The sequence below is a fragment of the Mugil cephalus genome, chromosome 15 (genome assembly GCF_022458985.1).
Source record: "Mugil cephalus isolate CIBA_MC_2020 chromosome 15, CIBA_Mcephalus_1.1, whole genome shotgun sequence".
NCBI classification, from domain to species: domain Eukaryota; kingdom Metazoa; phylum Chordata; class Actinopteri; order Mugiliformes; family Mugilidae; genus Mugil; species Mugil cephalus.
The window spans coordinates 24251472-24269595 of NC_061784.1; the positions used below are offsets into that span (position 1 = coordinate 24251472).

The window sequence follows — 18124 nt, forward strand, 5'->3', positions numbered from 1 at the left end:
TTTATTTAACTGAATCATTTACAGCAGGTTCAGTATAAATCTAATTAAACGAGTTAATCTTCTTCTCTCTGACTAACGAGCTCCTGTTAACGAACTCTGACCTAGAACCACAGGAACCTGCTTTAGATCAACCGTCGTCAGGATGAAACGGGTTCGAGTCACGAGAGAAACTGGAAGAACCAGAAAGGCCACGATTATAAGGTTATATAAGAGACAGAGACAGAGACACTGTCAGAGACAGAGACAGAGACAGACACAGAGACGGACACAGAGATAGAGACAGAGACAGAGTCAGAGACAGAGACAGAGACACTGTCAGTCTGGAGCATAAATCACCATTTTATTAAAAAAAAGACAAAACAAAAAAAGACACTGAAAATACTTCGTATGTACAGGATATAAAACAAGGGGCGAAAATAGATCTGATCACATCCTGAAAGACACTGGACACGTTTAGAGAGTCACAGATGAACCGGACCCTCTCATTTCTTTTTATTTTATTTCTTTTTATTTCTAGTGTCCCTCAGGCAGACGGATGGTTCTTCAGGCACCGGTTCGTCTCCGCCGGACAAACAGGAGACGAGTTTAACGGAAGCTTCCTCTGCAGCATCAGGTGGAGAATGAAACACCTTCAAGTATAATTCACACACACACACAAACACATTCTGCTCTGATTATACTTCAGGCCCAGTGGCAATTTACAGTAAAGCACTTCACCAGGACAATAAGTTACTCAGACGGGAGGAAATAATAATAATATTAATAATATTAAAATAATTTAGAGACCGACTCTCGGTCGTTTCTTTGTTTCAGCTCCAAACGTTTGGTTTTTTGGGGAGAAAATCGAACATGATGATGATACAAACTGTACAAGTTAAACACACCTGAAAGCACTGACTGATTAAACCCATACGACAAAGGCAAAAGAACGAGAACACATAAATATTAACAGTTCTACTAGAAAAACCAGTGAATAAAGTAGTAAATATAAAACACAAGTGACTGGAGGTCGACAGACGAGCTGCCAACGCGTGAAACTAAACAAAAACAACACAAAAACACGTGAGATCCTTTGTTTTTTAGTGATGAGAAACGGTCCTTTGATTCCCAGAGACAGAACCCGACTCCGGCAGAACGTCCACGTCCACAGAACGTCCACGTCCACGTCCACAGCAGAACGTCCACCGTTCTCCATCTGAATGAATGTTTTCCTGTTTCCTCTCTGCCACATGTTGAAACCCATCCTCTGTTGTGGTTCCTGTGGGAGTGGGAGTGGGAGTGGGAGTGGGAGTGGGCGGAGTCTCTCTGGGGCCGATAGTGTGTTAAACGTCTTCTAATCTACGGTATAAAGCAGGTCCTTCCTCCAGACTGTCGCCGTGTTGCGTTGCGTTGCGTTAAGTTGTGTTACCCTGTGGCTCCGTGATCGCAGCGGTTTGAACATTCAGATCCAAAGAGTCTCTACTAAACGAAGCTCCGCCTCCAACCAGGTACAGCTTCAGGTAACGGAGGTAACACTGGGTGAGGGGGCGTGGCTCTGTTAAACCAGGTGTTACAGGTGTTACAGGTGGAGGGGGAGGGGCTAAGGCTACGTAGAAGTTCGTCCAGTTCATGGGGAGTAACAGACTCTCCTCCTTTAAACCAGGGGCGTCAAACAACGTTAACGTTAAAGTAACTTCTGCTCATAATTTAATAACAGCAGCAAAGAACTAAATGAAACTTATCGTCCTCAGTGTTTCATGAAAACATCAGTTCATTGAATACAAACATTGGTTTAGTGCAAAAAAATAAAGCCCATTATGACGAAGGGACGAGAGGAGGAGGAGCAGGAGGAGGAGCAGGAGGAGGAGGAGCAGGAGGAGCTATAGACGCTCAGGTTCATTTAACGTAAACGCGTCATAATGATTTTTGTTTTTTTGCACCAAATCAAAGTGAAGCTTCATCGTTTATCTGCACGTTTTTATTCTACAGTGTTTCTGGACTCAAACGAGTTTGACACCCCTGCTTTAAATGCAGGTCCAGGTCCGGGTCCAGGTCCGGGTCCAGGTCCAGGTCCAGGTCCAGGTCCAGGTCCAGGTCCAGGTCCAGTATCAGGGGCCGTATCAGGGGCCGCCTCCCTCCACGTCGCTGTCCTCGGGGGCCCCCCTGTAAATGGGGCTTTTGTTCTGCAGCGCCGGCTCGTATTTACGCGGAGACGACCGGCTGGAGGCTTCGCTGCTGTTCTTGATCCCGTACAGGAAGTAGATGGCGAAGCCTGGAGAGGGGGGAGGAGGGGGGAGGAGAGAGGAGGGGGTGAGATGGGGCGTGGCTACGTGACTGTGGAGTGAAACGAGGAAGTAGAAACTCACCGATTATCATCCAGACCGTGAAGCGACACCACGTCCCAATGTCCAACTGCATCATGAGGTAAATGTTGACGAAGACGCTGAAGAGAGGCAGCCAGGGGAGGAGGGGCACCTGGGGGAGGGAGGGGGGAGGTTAGTGCACCAGGAGGAGGAGCAGCAGGAGGAGGAGGAGATGGAGGAGGTGGAGGTGCAGGAGGAGGTCTCCTCTTACCTTGAAGGTCAGCGCCTCCTTGCTCTCCGGCTGCCTCCAGATGATGACCACACAGACTCCACACAGCAGAGTCAGGAGGACGCAGGACGCCAGGACCCAGGGGACACAGTCCCACAGCTGAGACAGACAGTTCGCCAGGACCACGCAGAGGACAGTGATGAGGACGGCTGGACGGAGACAGGAGACACTCGTTAAACCCGGCACAGGGACCCATGACAACCTGACTCTGTTCCCTAGCAACCACTGACACGTCACGTCCTGATTGGCTGACGGAGGCGTTTTTCCACCAATAGGAAACGAGCCGCCATGTTTTTTTTCCCCACCATGTCTCCTACTTTTCACCGTTTTCCATATAAACTCAGGAAAAAGCCTCAGTTTGACTATTTAACGCCTAAAGGCTGAAGTTCAGTGAGAAGCATCTTGATGCTACGTCGTCTTAAACCAGAGGGTTGGAACAAAAACCAATCAGTTTGGCTTTTAATTTAATCTTAACCATTTATTTATTAACTATTTACAGACTGAATCTCAGTAATAATTTGCTGTTTTACTTCTAAAAGTGATTTGGTTGGTGTATTTATCTTAACATCTGGGCCGAGACACTTACAGATGATGGCGGTGGTGATGTAGACGATGTTCCCCGACGTCTTGGTCGGGGTTTTCCCACTCGGGCAGAAGAGCAGCCTGAAGGTGAAGGTCTCCTGCAGCGGCTTGTCCTCCATCTCCATGGCGTACTCGTCCCCGCTGTCCCCGCCGCTCGCCGCCACCTTCTCGCCCTCCACCAGCTCCACCAGCTTCTCCATCTGGCTCGGCGAGCTCAGGGTTCCCGGCTGATACCTTCAAATAGCACATGAACCAAGCCAGGCATACGTTAGTCGGGGATTCTGCTAGCACTTGGGCTAACGCGGCTAACAGCTGGAGACAAACCGAGACAAAGACAAGCTGCCAATGCTGCTGCTAATATGTGTCCACTCCTGCAGCCACTGTTCACTGGGAGAGACTTGTTTAATTAACGCGTTAGGTTCAGATATATATTCCCTTTTTTTCTGGAGTCTGTTTGCTCATCAACAACGAAATGAATAAAGATTAAAAAAATAACGATATTTAATCGCGATTAATCGAAATTAATCCACAGAGATTAATCGCGATTAAACACTTTAAACGTTGGGCTGCGGTAAAATAAAGGTGTTTACCTGAGGATGAGGACACATATGGCCACTAAGGAATACGCCAGGAGAGTCCCGATGGACATGAGGTCGACCAGGGCGCCGAGGTCAAAGAGAAACGCCATCAGAGCTGAGAGGAGAGAGAAAAACGCCGTTAGATCCACAGGGTTTTTATTTGTCATCTGCAGCCAAACAGCAGCACGAGACGGATAGTTTACAGTAAGTAAAACAGATGTAAATGACGAGAGTGAAGATGAATGAAGTGCGTCTCACCTGCCACGATGCCGGAGACGATGGTGGCCAGCAGAGGCGTCTTGGTGCGGGCGTTCATCCTGGACAGAGCCCTGAACAGCAGCCCGTCCTCGGCCATGGCGTAGATGACGCGGGGCATGGGGAACATGGAGCCTAGGAGGCTGTAGAGGAGGCCAGCGTTAATTATTAAAGCTCATCCACCAGGAGGCCGGGAGTTTCTGCCCTTTCCTTTCCTCACCTGGTGGACAGAGCGCAGAGGGAACCCACGGCCACGATGTACCGGGCCGGAGCCCAGCCCACGTAGCTGAAGGCCTCGGGCAGAGGGCTCTGCGTGTTCAGCTGGTAGTACGGCATCATCAGCGTCAGCGCCGCCGACACGCCGAAGTAGGCGAAGAAGCAGATGAGCAGCGAGGCCACGATGCCGATGGGGATGGACCGCATGGGGTTCTTAGCTTCCTCGCCTGAGGACGAAGAAGGAGGAGGAGGAGGTGAGATCCCTCTGCATGACCTTCGCTTCGAGTTACGCATTAAATGCTGCGTCACGCAGGAAATGATACACACATTATCTATAACGCTATGTCCTAAAATTGTGTAGGTGACTCATCGGGGGGAGGACATGAGTCTGAGGGTGATGTAGTGTTTCTGGTCTGGTCTGGGTGGAGGCTACATGTCTAAGTAACACGAGTTTACACGGTTTTAATGTTGTTAACTTCTCCTGTCGGTGGTCATAATGTTGTGGCTGGTTGTGGCGTACGTCAGATGACAGCGAACGTAAAAAAAAAAAAAAAAAAAACACGACGTGGCCGGTGGCTTCGGTTCCCGCCTCTGCTTTTACTCCACTCACTTGTTGTCGCGATGCAGTCGAAGCCCACGAAGGCGTAGAAGCAGGTGGCGGCGCCGGACAAGATCCCGCTCAGGCCGAACGGGGCGAAGCCGCCTTCGCCAAAAACCTTAATCATCCTGAGGACACGGAGGAAGAAGAAGAAGAAGAGATGCAATCAGACACAGGCTAAGCGGTGAAAGTTAACGTGCAGCCGGAGGCGGTTGTAGAAATACTGACTGCTCATCGGTGCCGTCGGTGCCGTTGGTGCTGTTGATGCTGCTGGTGGTGTTGGTGAACGCCCGGTAGTCGTCCTTGGTCAGGTTCCAGTTCGCCGTGTCGCCTTTAACGAAGCCGGAGATGATGACGAAGCCCAGAACCACCAGGTTGATGCCCGTGAAGATCTTGTTCACCAGCGCCGACTCGCTGACGCCGAAGGCCAGAAGTCCTGAGGGCAGAGACACATTCACGCTCAGAGACCTGAGTCGACCGCTGCGTGGGCGTCATCACCTCCAACAAACACCGTCAGAGACGCCCACAAATAGTTTCTGGTCTGTTAGTGTGAAAATGAGCTGCAGGAACATTCAGCTGAGTCTGATGGACCAAACAGAGACGGAGGGAAATGTTTTTAAAAGCCTCCTGTCACCTTCACGTCTCATCACTGAATCAGGAAAAGTCATTAAATATGAAGCTAAAACGTAGAGAGACTGAACCGGGTCAAACTGGTCCCAGAGATAAAAGCTCAACATGACAGGAAACATCATGAGACTCACCAGTGAGCAGCAGCACCAGGATGAGGGCGAACAGGTCCGGGTACTCGGCCAGAACGTTCCCCGGCACCTTAATCTCCATGGAGGCTCTGAAGAAGCCGGAGATCTTCTGCTCCACCAGGTTGTCGAAGGTGGAGCTCCAGGCCCTGGCTACGCTGGCGGTACCTGAAACAGAGACGGAGACGGAGAGAGTCGCAGGTCAGTCAGGATTACTTTAATAACCGACGTCACTGTTTATTGTCTGAAGCTTTGATTATCTCTCTGTCCTTGATGCTCAGTTTTTACTGAACCAGAAACAGGATCATAGCTAACGAGCAACGGAGCATTTCACCCAACATATAAAAGGGAACAATGTGCAACGCAAAACCTGAAAGGCACAACTCGTCTTTCACACAAGCTAACAGGCTAAACATGCTCAAGTACAAGCAAAGTCCATTAAAAGTTCATCTTAATTGTCTCTATTTATTTTTAGTTTGCACAGACGTATCCAAAATAAACTGAAGCTGTTGATGAACATGTTGCAGCTTTTTAAAGTCAAGACTCTGAAGTTTCTAGAATCTCTCTAAGTGGTTTAGTTCTGGAGGAACCAAAGTTAAAAAATAACACATTGTTGGTTGAATCTTATGACGACTTTTATCAGTGAAACCAGGAGAAAATGACGTGAGCTCTGGTTGGAAGCTGATGATGTGACTGGTGCCATTAGCTACCGTTTACGTCTGACGTGATTTCCAGACGCCACAGATCGTGTGGTTTCCTCACCTATGACGTAGGAGAGGATGAGGTTCCAGCCCGTGATGAAGGCCCAGATCTCGCCCACCGTCACGTAGCTGTAGAGATACGCTGAGCCCGTCTTGGGGACGCGGGCGCCGAACTCGGCGTAGCAGAGGCCGGCCAGCATGGAGGACAGGGCGGCGATGAGGAAGCAGAGGACGATGGCGGGCCCGGCCTTCTCGCGGGCCACCTCCCCGGCCAGGACGTAGACGCCGGCGCCCAGCGTGGAGCCCACGCCCAGCGCGATCAGGTCCAGGGTGGACAGGCAGCGGGCGAACCGGGTCTCCTCCCCGGAGCAGTCCAGCGCCCGCCGCCGCAGCAGCATTTTGCCGAAGCTGGACAGAGCAGCAGCCATTTCTGACGCGACAGATGCTTCTAGTGCAGGACCGAGGCGGCTCAGAGCGAAGCGAATAAAGTTTATAACGGGCCCTGGAGGTAGATGGAAAACAGCAGCAGGTCCGTGGACACGTCGTTCTCAGCAGCAGATCAGGACCTGGCACAAAAACCACAAAACAAGGACTCAGAACTAAGTCAGCTGGTGTTTGTTTTGGTTTTTTTTGGAGTAAATAAACGTGGTATCAGAGCTTAATTTATCCTGAAACATCGTCCTTATTAATCTGCTCCTCAGAACATTTAACACGTTATCAGTTTCAAACACATTTGAACATTTTCCTCATGCTTTGCTGTTCACTTCACATCATAAAGACTTTTATTTCCCAAACTCTCAGACTTCATCTTAAAACACAGAGGATCTTTCTTATGGAAACTTCACCGTCATCGTTTCAGTATCTCCAGGCTTCATTTATTTCACCGTGTTCTTCTATTTGATTTAATTTCCTCTGAATTTGTTCTTTTATATTTTCTTTTTGTCTTTTTTTGTAGTTTAACCGACATCTCGTCTTCCATCTCTCCTGCACAACAAACTAACCAACTAACATTTTTAACATTTTCTATCTTCAATGTGCAAATAAATGTGCAGAAAGTGGCAGAACATTTTGTCACAGTTGGCGTTGGTCACTCGTCTCCGTGAGAAGATGACATCCTTTCGTTTCTGGCAGTGACACTTATTCCAGGAAAAGGTGTTAAATGCAGAAAAATGGATATCACCTCCCTCCCTCCCTTCCTCCCTTTGCGGGGCTGCACAAACAAACTGAAATCTCATGCGACGTCTCAGTGGGGTTCAGATAATGTCAGGTCAACACAGGTAGTGAAACTTCTCTGGAACAGAGCTGAGCACGGACCATAAAAGACGTTTCACACAAATTCCTGCTGCGCAACTTCCACGAATTCAACCCATTTTCGGTCTGATGAGAACACGATGAGACGGCGCGAAGACAAAGGAACGGGCAGCGCTTGACTCCGGCCTCGGTTCCACCTTGGCAAACAGCACACGCCCTCTGTGAAAACACCTCCACCGCGGAGGCCGTGTTTTTCCAGCAGATACGGGAGAAGCCTGGGAAACACGGAGGCTGCAGGAGGACGATAGCCGCTCGAATCCAACCTAATATCAACAGGGAGGACGGCGTGAACCCGCCGCTCGATAAGGAGACGCAGCTGCACGTGGAAGACGAGAGGTTCCTGAAACCTGGAGGAATTCACCTCAGGTTCAGACGGGTCATCGATCAGCGCCGTTACATAAAGACACGAGCAATTAGTCAGCAAACAGGGAGAAATAATAAAATGTCATCAGCCTTCAACCTTGCTGCTATAAACTAATAATGTGTCGGTGTGAAGCAGATTCAGATAAGACATTGATTTCTGCAGAAACACGGCAGCAGCTTGTTCCAGGCCAAGGACGCGGAGTTAGAGTCTCTGCAGGATGATACAAGCTCAGCTCCAGGTCCATGATACAACACGAGTGTGTTTGTGTTTGTGTGTCTCAAACAAGCTTCCAGGTCCGTGTTGCAACAGGTTGAAAACCTTATTACTCATTTATTTCACTTTGGTTTGAATCGTGTTGTGATCCTGAACAACACAAACACGTTTGTGCTGCGTTGTGTTTACGTCAGAGCTCAGAGCGACGTCACGTTAGCGGCGCATCGGGAACAAGATGGCCGCCTCCTCCACAGCTCTGGCCTCGTCCCAAATGTGATCAAAGTTTACGTCATTCAATTAGTGCTGTAACGTTATGAACAGATAACTTCAACCAACTCACAATTATTTGACTTATAAAAAAAAATCCACTATTAATCTCAGTTTGTCTCTGTTCTGGTTTTACCAGGATGTTGTTTTTAGCTGTTGTTAGTGCGACATGAGCTTGTAGTTCCCAAATAACACATGAAAAACTTAAATTACACTGTAACAACGTGTGTATGTGGATAAATCCTGCACCTTTATTAAAATAAAAACATTAAACCGAGATTAAACCTTAAATCTTATATAACTAAGATGCATATATCTGCTCTTATCATTTACTTTTGTGTTGTTTTGTTATTTTTCTTTTGTTACGTTCATGTAAGTTAACCAGAGTCTGGTTCTTTGTATTCGCTCACAGGCTGATTCTCGGTAGAGAGGATGTGTCGTTTCCAGCTTTGAACTCTCACAGTCACAAAGATCCTCGGTGCTTCATGTTATCTGTGTTTTTGTTTATTCCTTTTACCACTCGTGTTTTATCTCCCTCTCATATTCCTGACGCTCTGGTTTGCACGTGTAAATCAACGCGGCGCCGCAGGTTAACGCAGGTTTAAAGGTGTTCTGAGCTTATCTCAGCAGCTAAATACTACACATTTACTACATCTGAGGCCTGACAACCATTAACAGCGTGAGCGCAGTGTTTGACGGACGGGTCCACGAGGGCAGAGCTTTGTCATGAGACGACACCTGATTCCTCCGTGTTTCAGGCCGATCGGCCGGAGGAGACGAGCCGTGAAACACGACCCGAGCGGCCAGAGTCCGATTCACCGGCTTCACCGATTCACCGGCTTCACGGGACACGAGGGGGAACGTGTTCATATCTCACACTCATTAAAAGGTGCGAACATAACCAGAGTTTGTGTTTTGTGCGATGCTGTCAAGCTGTCGCACTGATCATGAAACTCCAGGCGCAGGAACAACACACAGTCTGTGGGCTTTTTCACGGCTTCGTACGAGTTTCCTGTGCAGAACACGTCTGTGGTGACGGAGCCACATCGGCTCAGTTTTTTCTCTGTGATTTCCAACACAAACTTTCCCACTGTCGGCCGAGTTACGGCTCTAAATTCGTCCACAGGATACAAGCCTGAACCGCGCTGCAGCACAATGACCGCGCTCTATTAATACACCAAGAACAACAGCGTCCGACTATCAAAGCTTTAGCGTCTGGTCGCGGCTTTTTCAAAACACTAATATCCTGCCGAGTACAGTCAAAGTGTAGAGAGACAAACGGCGAATGAGACAATGCAGTGAAAACACGGAGCGCCACAGTAAACATCCAGCCCTGTGAAGGGCGACGGGACACATTCCCGTCCCGGCTCGTCCCGACACCGGGAACTGAGATCTGAGGGAGGTTTGGTCGAGTCAACAAACATGACTGAGGGATCTGCTGTGATCTGCTCCGGCTCCTCGCAGAACCTCCAGGGACAAAAACTGAAAGTGAAAGGTGGGAAAGCACCTGATGGGGGGGGGAAACCTGCCGCCGCCGCCGCCGCGGCACTGATGGCGGCTCAGTTCTGGTTTAGAGAAACGAAGATTCGGCCTCGTTCAGACGCTCTCTCCTCCTCCTCCTCCTCCTCCTCCTGCTGCTAATCTCCTCCTCGTGGTTTTCACGAGGGCGGCTGCTTTGAGCGAGTGGGGGCAGGTTCCTGCCCGAACAATTACAACTTCAACACCTGTCGCCATTTTAAGGCCCGTGGTTACGCAAGAACCGGCGCAGACTTCTGCTTTTTCTGCCTCCGTCACATTCAGTTTGCTTTTTCCAACCTAAAGCTCGTTTATCCAGGAGGAGTCTGGTTACGAAGGGTTTCAGGGATAAAGGTCCTGTTGCTTGACTTAGCGTCGCTGCCACGGACTCTAAGCGGATTATTAGCGCAGGAGAAACAAACCTGCTAACCTGGTTATAGCCTCGAGCTTCTCCTTCTCCAACACATACGCAACACACGGCTTTGTTTTCACTGACAACAACAACAACAACAACAACAACAACACCAGCTACAGGACTCAGCTCTGCACCAATAATTATTATATTATACGTGAAATCAAACACATTAATGATCAATCTGCTCTTTAAAGTTCATCACGTCTTCTCTGGTTCGTCTGTAGCAAATAAATAAACATGTATGGATCATATATATGTGAATATATGTCACATATCTGCAGGCGAGTAAAGAGAACGATGTGTTCATTATATACATAAACACACATTTAGGTGCATGTTTGAACATTCGACACAAATTTATGGACTAATTCAGCTCCATGTGTTTAACTACATATATATAATAAAACTTAAACATATTTTCTCTCTCGTGTGTTTCCTGATTAAAGGACAGTTGTGCTGATGCCTGAAGGTTGAGGGACGCAGAGAGGACATGATGTCCACTAAACGTCCGTAAGGTATCGAACCGTTTTCTGAGGCGATGAACAATGGTCCCACATGTGTTTGAAGTGGACAGGAATATATGTTTGTATGTATAAGGTGGACGGACGGAGCGACCGCTGGGACTGAACCGATCGACCCCTTTAAGAACCGATCGGGCCCCAGAAAAGACTCTGTCCTCGCTGGGACGTGAAGAACCTGTTCACTTTCACACGGACAGAAACACAGAAACAGAGACAGATCTGTGGGTGCAGACATAACCAGGACAGGAGGACGACACCATGTCTTCACCATGTCTCCAACGTCTCATTCTCACCGTGACTCTATGGGTGTGGTGCCCAAATCTTTCCTGTTATGACACCAACTCACAAGAATCCTGCTCAACCTTAATTTCAGCCGTAGACTATGTGAGTAACACAGAGAAAGCGTCAAACCTAAAGGTATTTTAGGATTAATCACAACCCTGAGCTGCAGAAATAACACAAATACTAATTACGGACCGAGAGGCATTTCTGACACTCGATTTAGCTCCACTCAGGAAAACGGAGAAGACGAAACACAGACGATAAAATACCAGCGATGCCTCTGAGGCGCGTGAATAGTTTCTAGATTCCTCGCACAACAAACCAAATACCTGGAAAGGAGAGATTCACAAAGTCTTTCCGGCTGCGGTTTGTCTCCACAACCAAACACGAGCGATATTATTACACCTCAAGGTTTAACACTTTTACTATTTAATGTGCAAAGTGAACACGTTTATAACGCAGTCACACCCAGATCTGTGCAATTAAAACCCTTTATAGTCCGTTGTACTTTTGCATAGATGCCAACACGTGTATCTTTTTATTATTTATCTTTCATACTCTGCACTTTTTTTTGCTTTTTGCTGTTTCAGCGGCTCATAAACACCATGATTTCCCCCCGAGTGTCAGACAAACACAGCTTTTCTTAATCTTCTCTTAAATAGTTGCATTTTCTTGAAGCTTGTCATGCAGCTGCAGCTTAACTCCACCCAACCCGGGTTTCACATCAACAAAAGGGGCATTTCTAACACTTCGAGTCTGACAAAACACAAACGAGATGCTTCAGCAGCACTGAAACATCAGTGATGTTGAGTCAGTGTCTCAGGATTTCTACATTAATATCACAATAACACAAATAGTTGCACTTTCTTAAGCTCGTCGTGATGCATTCACTGTCCGCCCAAACCCAGACTAGCTTGAATGCTTGAATGACACATCCAAACCCGACCAGAATAATTGAGTTAATTGTGCAGGAGCTGCGGATCCGGCTGATGCAACACGCGCATGGTAACGTTACCTGAGCTCTGCCAGTAAAATGTTTCCCGGAAGTATGAGTCACACGAGATTTATTTCCTGGTCGAATCGGCTCCGCCAAAAAAAAAATCATCGACAACTGATTGATCCGTAGCTACGACCAGAACTTTGAAAGGGGGGAGGACGGGGGGGGGGTAGGTGTCCATCTGGGGAGTGGGTAGTGTCCCATCTGTCCGCGAGCCACCGCGGCTCGTGTCCAGAGTGTTGCATTCAGAGGGAAACGTGGAAATTACACACGCTGCATTCAAAAACTGACCTAACAAAAGCACCACGTTGCATCATTCATGGCGGACACACGCCGGTTACACACACACACGATTTAAAGAATTACACAAATCACACTGTTATCATTGTTATTTTAAATGATGCACTTGGTATTTATTTATATATATATTTTTTTTTGGAAACTCGTGTCTTTTCGCGGCTCTTTGAAAGCAGCACCCACGCCTTGATGCATAGGATTTACTATTAGCGGGGGGAGCTAGCCGGCTACAACCAAAACAATGAATGAAAATACACAGAAAAACAACTCAACCGGTTCTTATTTTTGTTTTTTTTTTTCCACACAATGGTCACCACCACTCATTAAGTTTCCCCTTTCTACGGTTTCAGGGTGACGGTAACGTTACCGAGCACATCAGCTCAAATGACAAATTAAGAAAAAAAAACATTATTAATCTTATTTATTTATTTTTTTTAAACCACGGTCGACTCAGAATATTATTTTAAAATAAAACATATATATATAAAAAATAATGTCAGTTTTAAACCGTAACGTAGATACAACTGACAACACACGCGGGGTTATTGCGTCAGTCAACGTCTTTTACGTTACGGTTGAACCGTTGGACGGAAAATACCGCAACAAAACTTTTACTTACACACATATATAAACGTGTAATTATGCCGCGTTTGTTTACCTGTGATGTCGTTTCGTCGGCTGTAGTGAAGGAGGATGTGTTGCTGTCCGGTGTGATGGAATAAAAGCCCGCTGTGCCGCCGTGTCTCTCTTTTAGGGGGAGGAGGGGGGAGGAGGGGGGAGGTGTATACAAACAAACGTAATGGGAGGAAGCGGACGGCGCTTTCCACTCATGAATGAAGGACGTCGGAGAGAAGCGGCGTGTAATTTATATAAACGATTATCATCACGTTCATTTAGAATAACTCGAACATCGACTGTAAAACATATGAAACGGCTGTGAGACATTTATATATATATATACAGTGATATTACCGCGAGAGAGAATGCGGAAGTGTGTGTGGGCGGCGCGGCTTGTTCTGCCCTTATATGGAAACGGAAGTTACTCATTTTATCCATTATTTTTTATTTATTTATAGTCATTTTATTTATTTGAAATTTTAATTTTCATTCATTCATTTTAATTGTATTTGTAGTTATTTGAAATTTAATTTTCATTTTTTTAAATTTATTCTTATTTTGTTTTTTTATCATTCATTTTTAGTTTACTTATTTATTTTATTAAGTTATTTTTTACTTTTATTTTGTTTTTAATCATTTGTTTTTATTTTTACTCATTTATTTTTTATCTTGTTTTTATTAATCACCCATAAGCTTCGTATTCTTCCTTTAATAGGTGGTTTATGCTTATGCGTTAAGTTGACGCAGACCGTAGCGTCGTAGCTGATCCATCTACGCAGAGAGCGAGAGCTGTGATTGGTCCTCTCTCTTGGTAGTAGCATGTTTCCTCAGCATGTAACTGAGGAGGTTTTTAGAGACGTCTGGACAACACGTCTTTAGCAAAAAATATGTGAAACAGGAAGTAGAAACTAAAATTGGTTAAAATAATAATAATAATAATAATAATAATAATAATAATAATTAAAAAAAGGCACAGCGCTGACTAGTGCTTGGGTGGAGTTACAGAGTGAGACAGGCTGATAAGACTATGCAACTAATATCAGGGAAAAACATGTCGTTTTTTAATTAGTCCAGTTATTTGTAAAGGCTGAATGTGTGCGACTTTTAGACTTAGATAAACTTTAATGATCCATGAGGGGAATAACTTGGTCACAGCAGCTTAGCTGCACATAAAAGAAACACAAGTAAATAAATAAAATAACATTAAAATAAAATAGAATATAAGTATTAAAGGTTTGCTCAGTATTATGATTCTTATTTTGAGACTTTTTGTTTTTTACAGAGATTCTTTTTGCATAATAACTATCGTGCACAAGCTACGTCGCTGTCTACATTTTAGAATCTTAGCAATTATATTATATTAAAACAGACAAAAACGACCAAAAACCACTGTGACTGGTTCAAGGCACAGAAAAACAAGAACAAGTCAGACAAAACAAAACAAAACAAAAAAACACTGAGACACTAAGAACAACAGGTCAACATCACTGAGCTACTGGTGAATCTTTATTCCCATTAAACACACTGTACAGAATGTTCCTCTATATATTATTATTATCATTATTGTTGTTGTTGTTGTTGTCGTTGTATATGTTCTTGTCTAATTCCATGCTACTGTGACAAGGACGTTTCTCATACGTAGGATCAATAAATAATAACTTGTGTCTTAAACGTTGCACTAGTTTAGTAACATTAAGTAGCTGCTATAGTTTAACACTCACTTTATTTCTGTTGGTCCTTTTCCTTTAGTGTAAATGTTCTAGCTCCTGTTTATAATCTGCTTATATCTGTATAATATGTTATACATGTACATTCATTGTGTATATTTTGTTAAGTTACATAGTTTCTTACATAGCAAACTGTTGATGCTACATGCTCTTACTGCTGAACGTCTGGTTAGATACTAAACATTTATTTGCTGTGTAATTATTTATTTTATCATCAGCCTTTATTTAACCACTGATCCCACTGAGATAAAACCTCTTTTTCAGGGAAGCAGAAATCAGGATACAAGATCAGGAGAAACACACAGGACTACAGACAGATGTACATGAAAACAAGGACGAGGACGAGACGTAGCTGCTCCAAGGTCTTTCCCACGGAGTTTCTTTAGCTCTGGAGTTTTCTGCAGGGAGTTCAGAGCAGCAGGTTCAGGATGAGATCTGGACACGTTGTTGAGAGTGAAGTAAAATCTGCTCAGAATAAACTGCGTCGTGTTCCTCTCGGTGCGCTGACTGTAGCAGCGCCGTGTCTCAGCCTCCTTTGTTCCTGCCCAGTCACGCTGCTCTTTTCATTTACTTCCACTTCATCAAACCGGCCCGACCCGGAGCCCCGGCCGACACATCGGGCCTCCCGCTAAAACCCACTGGGCCCCGGAGTCAAAACGGCTAAAACAAACACCACCTAATCTCCGGCCGGGCCCGCGGAGCCCGACCCGTCTGCTAAACTTTCATTCCTCGGGACGAGGCCGACACTTCAAAGCTCTTTGGTTTTATAGGTCACAGGCCTCAGAGACCAGGGGGGTCACGCTGGGTCCGATCCCAGGGTCCGGTCCCAGGGTCCGGACCCAGGGTCCGGTCCCTGGGTCCGGCTCATTCTGCAGAGTCATCCTCCCTTAGTTCCTTAAGCCAGGGACGTTCAAACACAGAGTCTATAAACGTCCAGAAAACTCTAAAATATCATCGTAGGCCTTAAATTCCATTCAGTTTAAGTCCTTTTCCCACTTCATTGACTGTTTGTTCAGTGCGTTGATGGTGACATTCAGTTATTTCCCTGTAGTTCTTTATAAAAATGTAGCTCTGAGAAATATGCAGAAATAACAGGCTGCTCTTAAAACTATCTCATAACATCACCCACTGTTGTTCTGCGTTGCCGGGTCCCGGTTCCAGCGTCGCCCCCGCTGCTCCGGCCTATTGTGTTTCTGGGCCTCATTAGTCGACTTCTTTCCTTATTATTCCTCAAAATTTAACCCATAAAGGTCTTAAATGACTTAAACTTTACCTGTTCAAACCTGCAGGACCCTGAAAAAATGGACGCTCATAAAACCATCTGCTGTTATTATTGCTATTATTATTGTTATTATTATTATGGTTATTATTATTATGGTTATTATTATTGTTGTTGTTGTTATCATGGTTATTATTATTATGATTATTATGATTATTGTTATTATTATTATTCGTGTGTGTGTGTGAGGTCTCTGCTGTGACACGTTGGACTAAATGATCAGAAAAGCAAATTATTTTTTTTTTTACATCTGCCGACGGAAACGTGTGCAGGTGTTTGATGGTTTGACCCATTTATTTTTGCCCTGATTTACACCGATCAGCCACAACATTATGACCACCGACAGAAGAGAGAGAAAAACTAAACAAAACAAAAAAAAAAAACTAAACTTAGAAATGATATGAAGCCACTTAAACGCATCTCTTTCCAATTTAAGTGAGATTTTATCTGCACATTTCTCCGTAGTAACAGATGTTCTGGGTGGAGACAAACAAACATAAAGAACCTGACACATAAACTTGGGATTTTTTAGTTTGTTTGTTTTAAACTGATTCAGTGATCAGAACTGAAGGTGACAGGAGGCTTTTAAAAACATTTCCCTCCGTCTCTGTTTGGTCCATCAGACTCAGCTGAATGTTACTGCAGCTCATTTTCACACTAACAGACCTGAAACTATTTGTGGGCGTCTCTGATGGTGTTTGTTGGAGGTGATGACGCCCACGTAGCGTCGACGCTGCTGCTGAAGCTGAGCGTGAATGTGTAACGGCACCAGCACCAACGAGCCCGAGGAGTCAGCGTTTTACAAAACCTGATGAGCAACACAGATCTGCCACAACATTATAACCACTGACAGGAGAATTTAACAACAATAAAACCACCTGGTGACAATTTCATGTTCTGATGTTAAACTTTTAGACCTGGAATTCATTCGTGTTACTTAGACATGTAGCCTCCACCCAGACCCAGACCAGACCAGACCAGACCCAGACCAGACCAGACCCCCCTCCCACCCCGTAACTATCACACAGACACAGACACACATGCACAAAAACACCTTGGGAACAACTCAACACAAAAACATGAAGTGCAGCACAAGGTGATGCTGGCCTCCGTACTTAGACACTAACAACATTCACCTACACACTGTTCAGAAGGCGGTCCTAATGTTGTGGCTGATCGGTGTGGGTCTCAAACCTCTTATTTTCCAACGGTGCGTTTAAAGACGGTTTTAACGAGCTGAACAAATATTTTCGGGGCGTTTAATCTCCCTCAGCCGGGATCACGAGTTCACTATTCTGGGCCGACTTTAATCCACCTGTGGCCAGAATTCCTCCTCCTCCTCCTCCTGTTCCTCCTCCACCTCCTCCTCCTCCTCCTCCTCCTCCTCCTCCTCCTCCTTCCTCCTCCTCCTCCTGTTCCTCCTCCTCCTTCCTCCTCCTCCTATAATCCCCTCGTTTCCTCAGGACTGTGGCGAGGAGAGAGATTAGCAGCCTGAATATTCACCTTAAATCAGACAAACAGGCAGCGCTGCCACATATACAGGATATTTACAGGTAAATAATGTTCTGACCTGTTTCACATATTTCACACATGTTTCAGCTTCTCAGAGTTTAATTCTTTTAAGAGCGGCTGATTATAACAAACAGAAAACGCACGATAATGAAGAGGAAGAGGTGAGAACAGGACGGTTTTACTTCCATTTTTCAGTTAATGAGTCGACAGTTTTACTCAGGACACGATATTTTACTGGGAAACAAAACTAATGCTTGTTTTTTTTTGTTTTCTTGCTGGAAACGTAGGATGAAACTCAACTAATAGCGTCACCACCCAGTGGTTATTTAAGTTCACACCTAAAGAAAAATGTATTTAAATTATTACACTAATGGGAAATAAAATGTCTCATTTAGAATAAAACATTTTTGCATGATTTGATTGTGTTGGTGGAGCTAATTATTGCATATAATCATAATTATTTTACAATAATAAAGCACAATAAATGAATAATGCATGTTTAACCCCTTCTTGTCCATTTCCTGTCACAAACTGAGCAGAGACATGAGGC

The 18124-nt window shown here is 45.4% G+C and overlaps 1 protein-coding gene across 2 annotated transcripts; it reads right to left on the minus strand.

Annotated features, from left to right (window-relative positions):
• Positions 1–319: 319 nt before the first annotated feature.
• On the minus strand, positions 320–13229 carry slc7a3a (solute carrier family 7 member 3a). 2 transcript variants are annotated; one of them, XM_047607384.1, is made up of 13 exons: positions 13097–13229; positions 6318–6822; positions 5562–5723; positions 5029–5236; positions 4813–4928; positions 4207–4429; positions 3990–4129; positions 3744–3846; positions 3158–3387; positions 2554–2720; positions 2346–2454; positions 2086–2251; positions 320–2035 (listed from the first exon to the last, which is right to left on the minus strand). In XM_047607384.1, exons 2-12 carry the CDS (start codon positions 6682–6684, stop codon positions 2100–2102), a joined length of 1977 nt encoding a protein of 658 aa, XP_047463340.1. In that variant the 5' UTR covers positions 6685–6822; positions 13097–13229; the 3' UTR covers positions 320–2035; positions 2086–2099. The 2 variants fall into 2 exon arrangements, with proteins under 2 accessions (XP_047463340.1, XP_047463339.1); XM_047607383.1 differs by having other exon boundaries at positions 320–2251.
• Positions 13230–18124: the final 4895 nt, after the last annotated feature.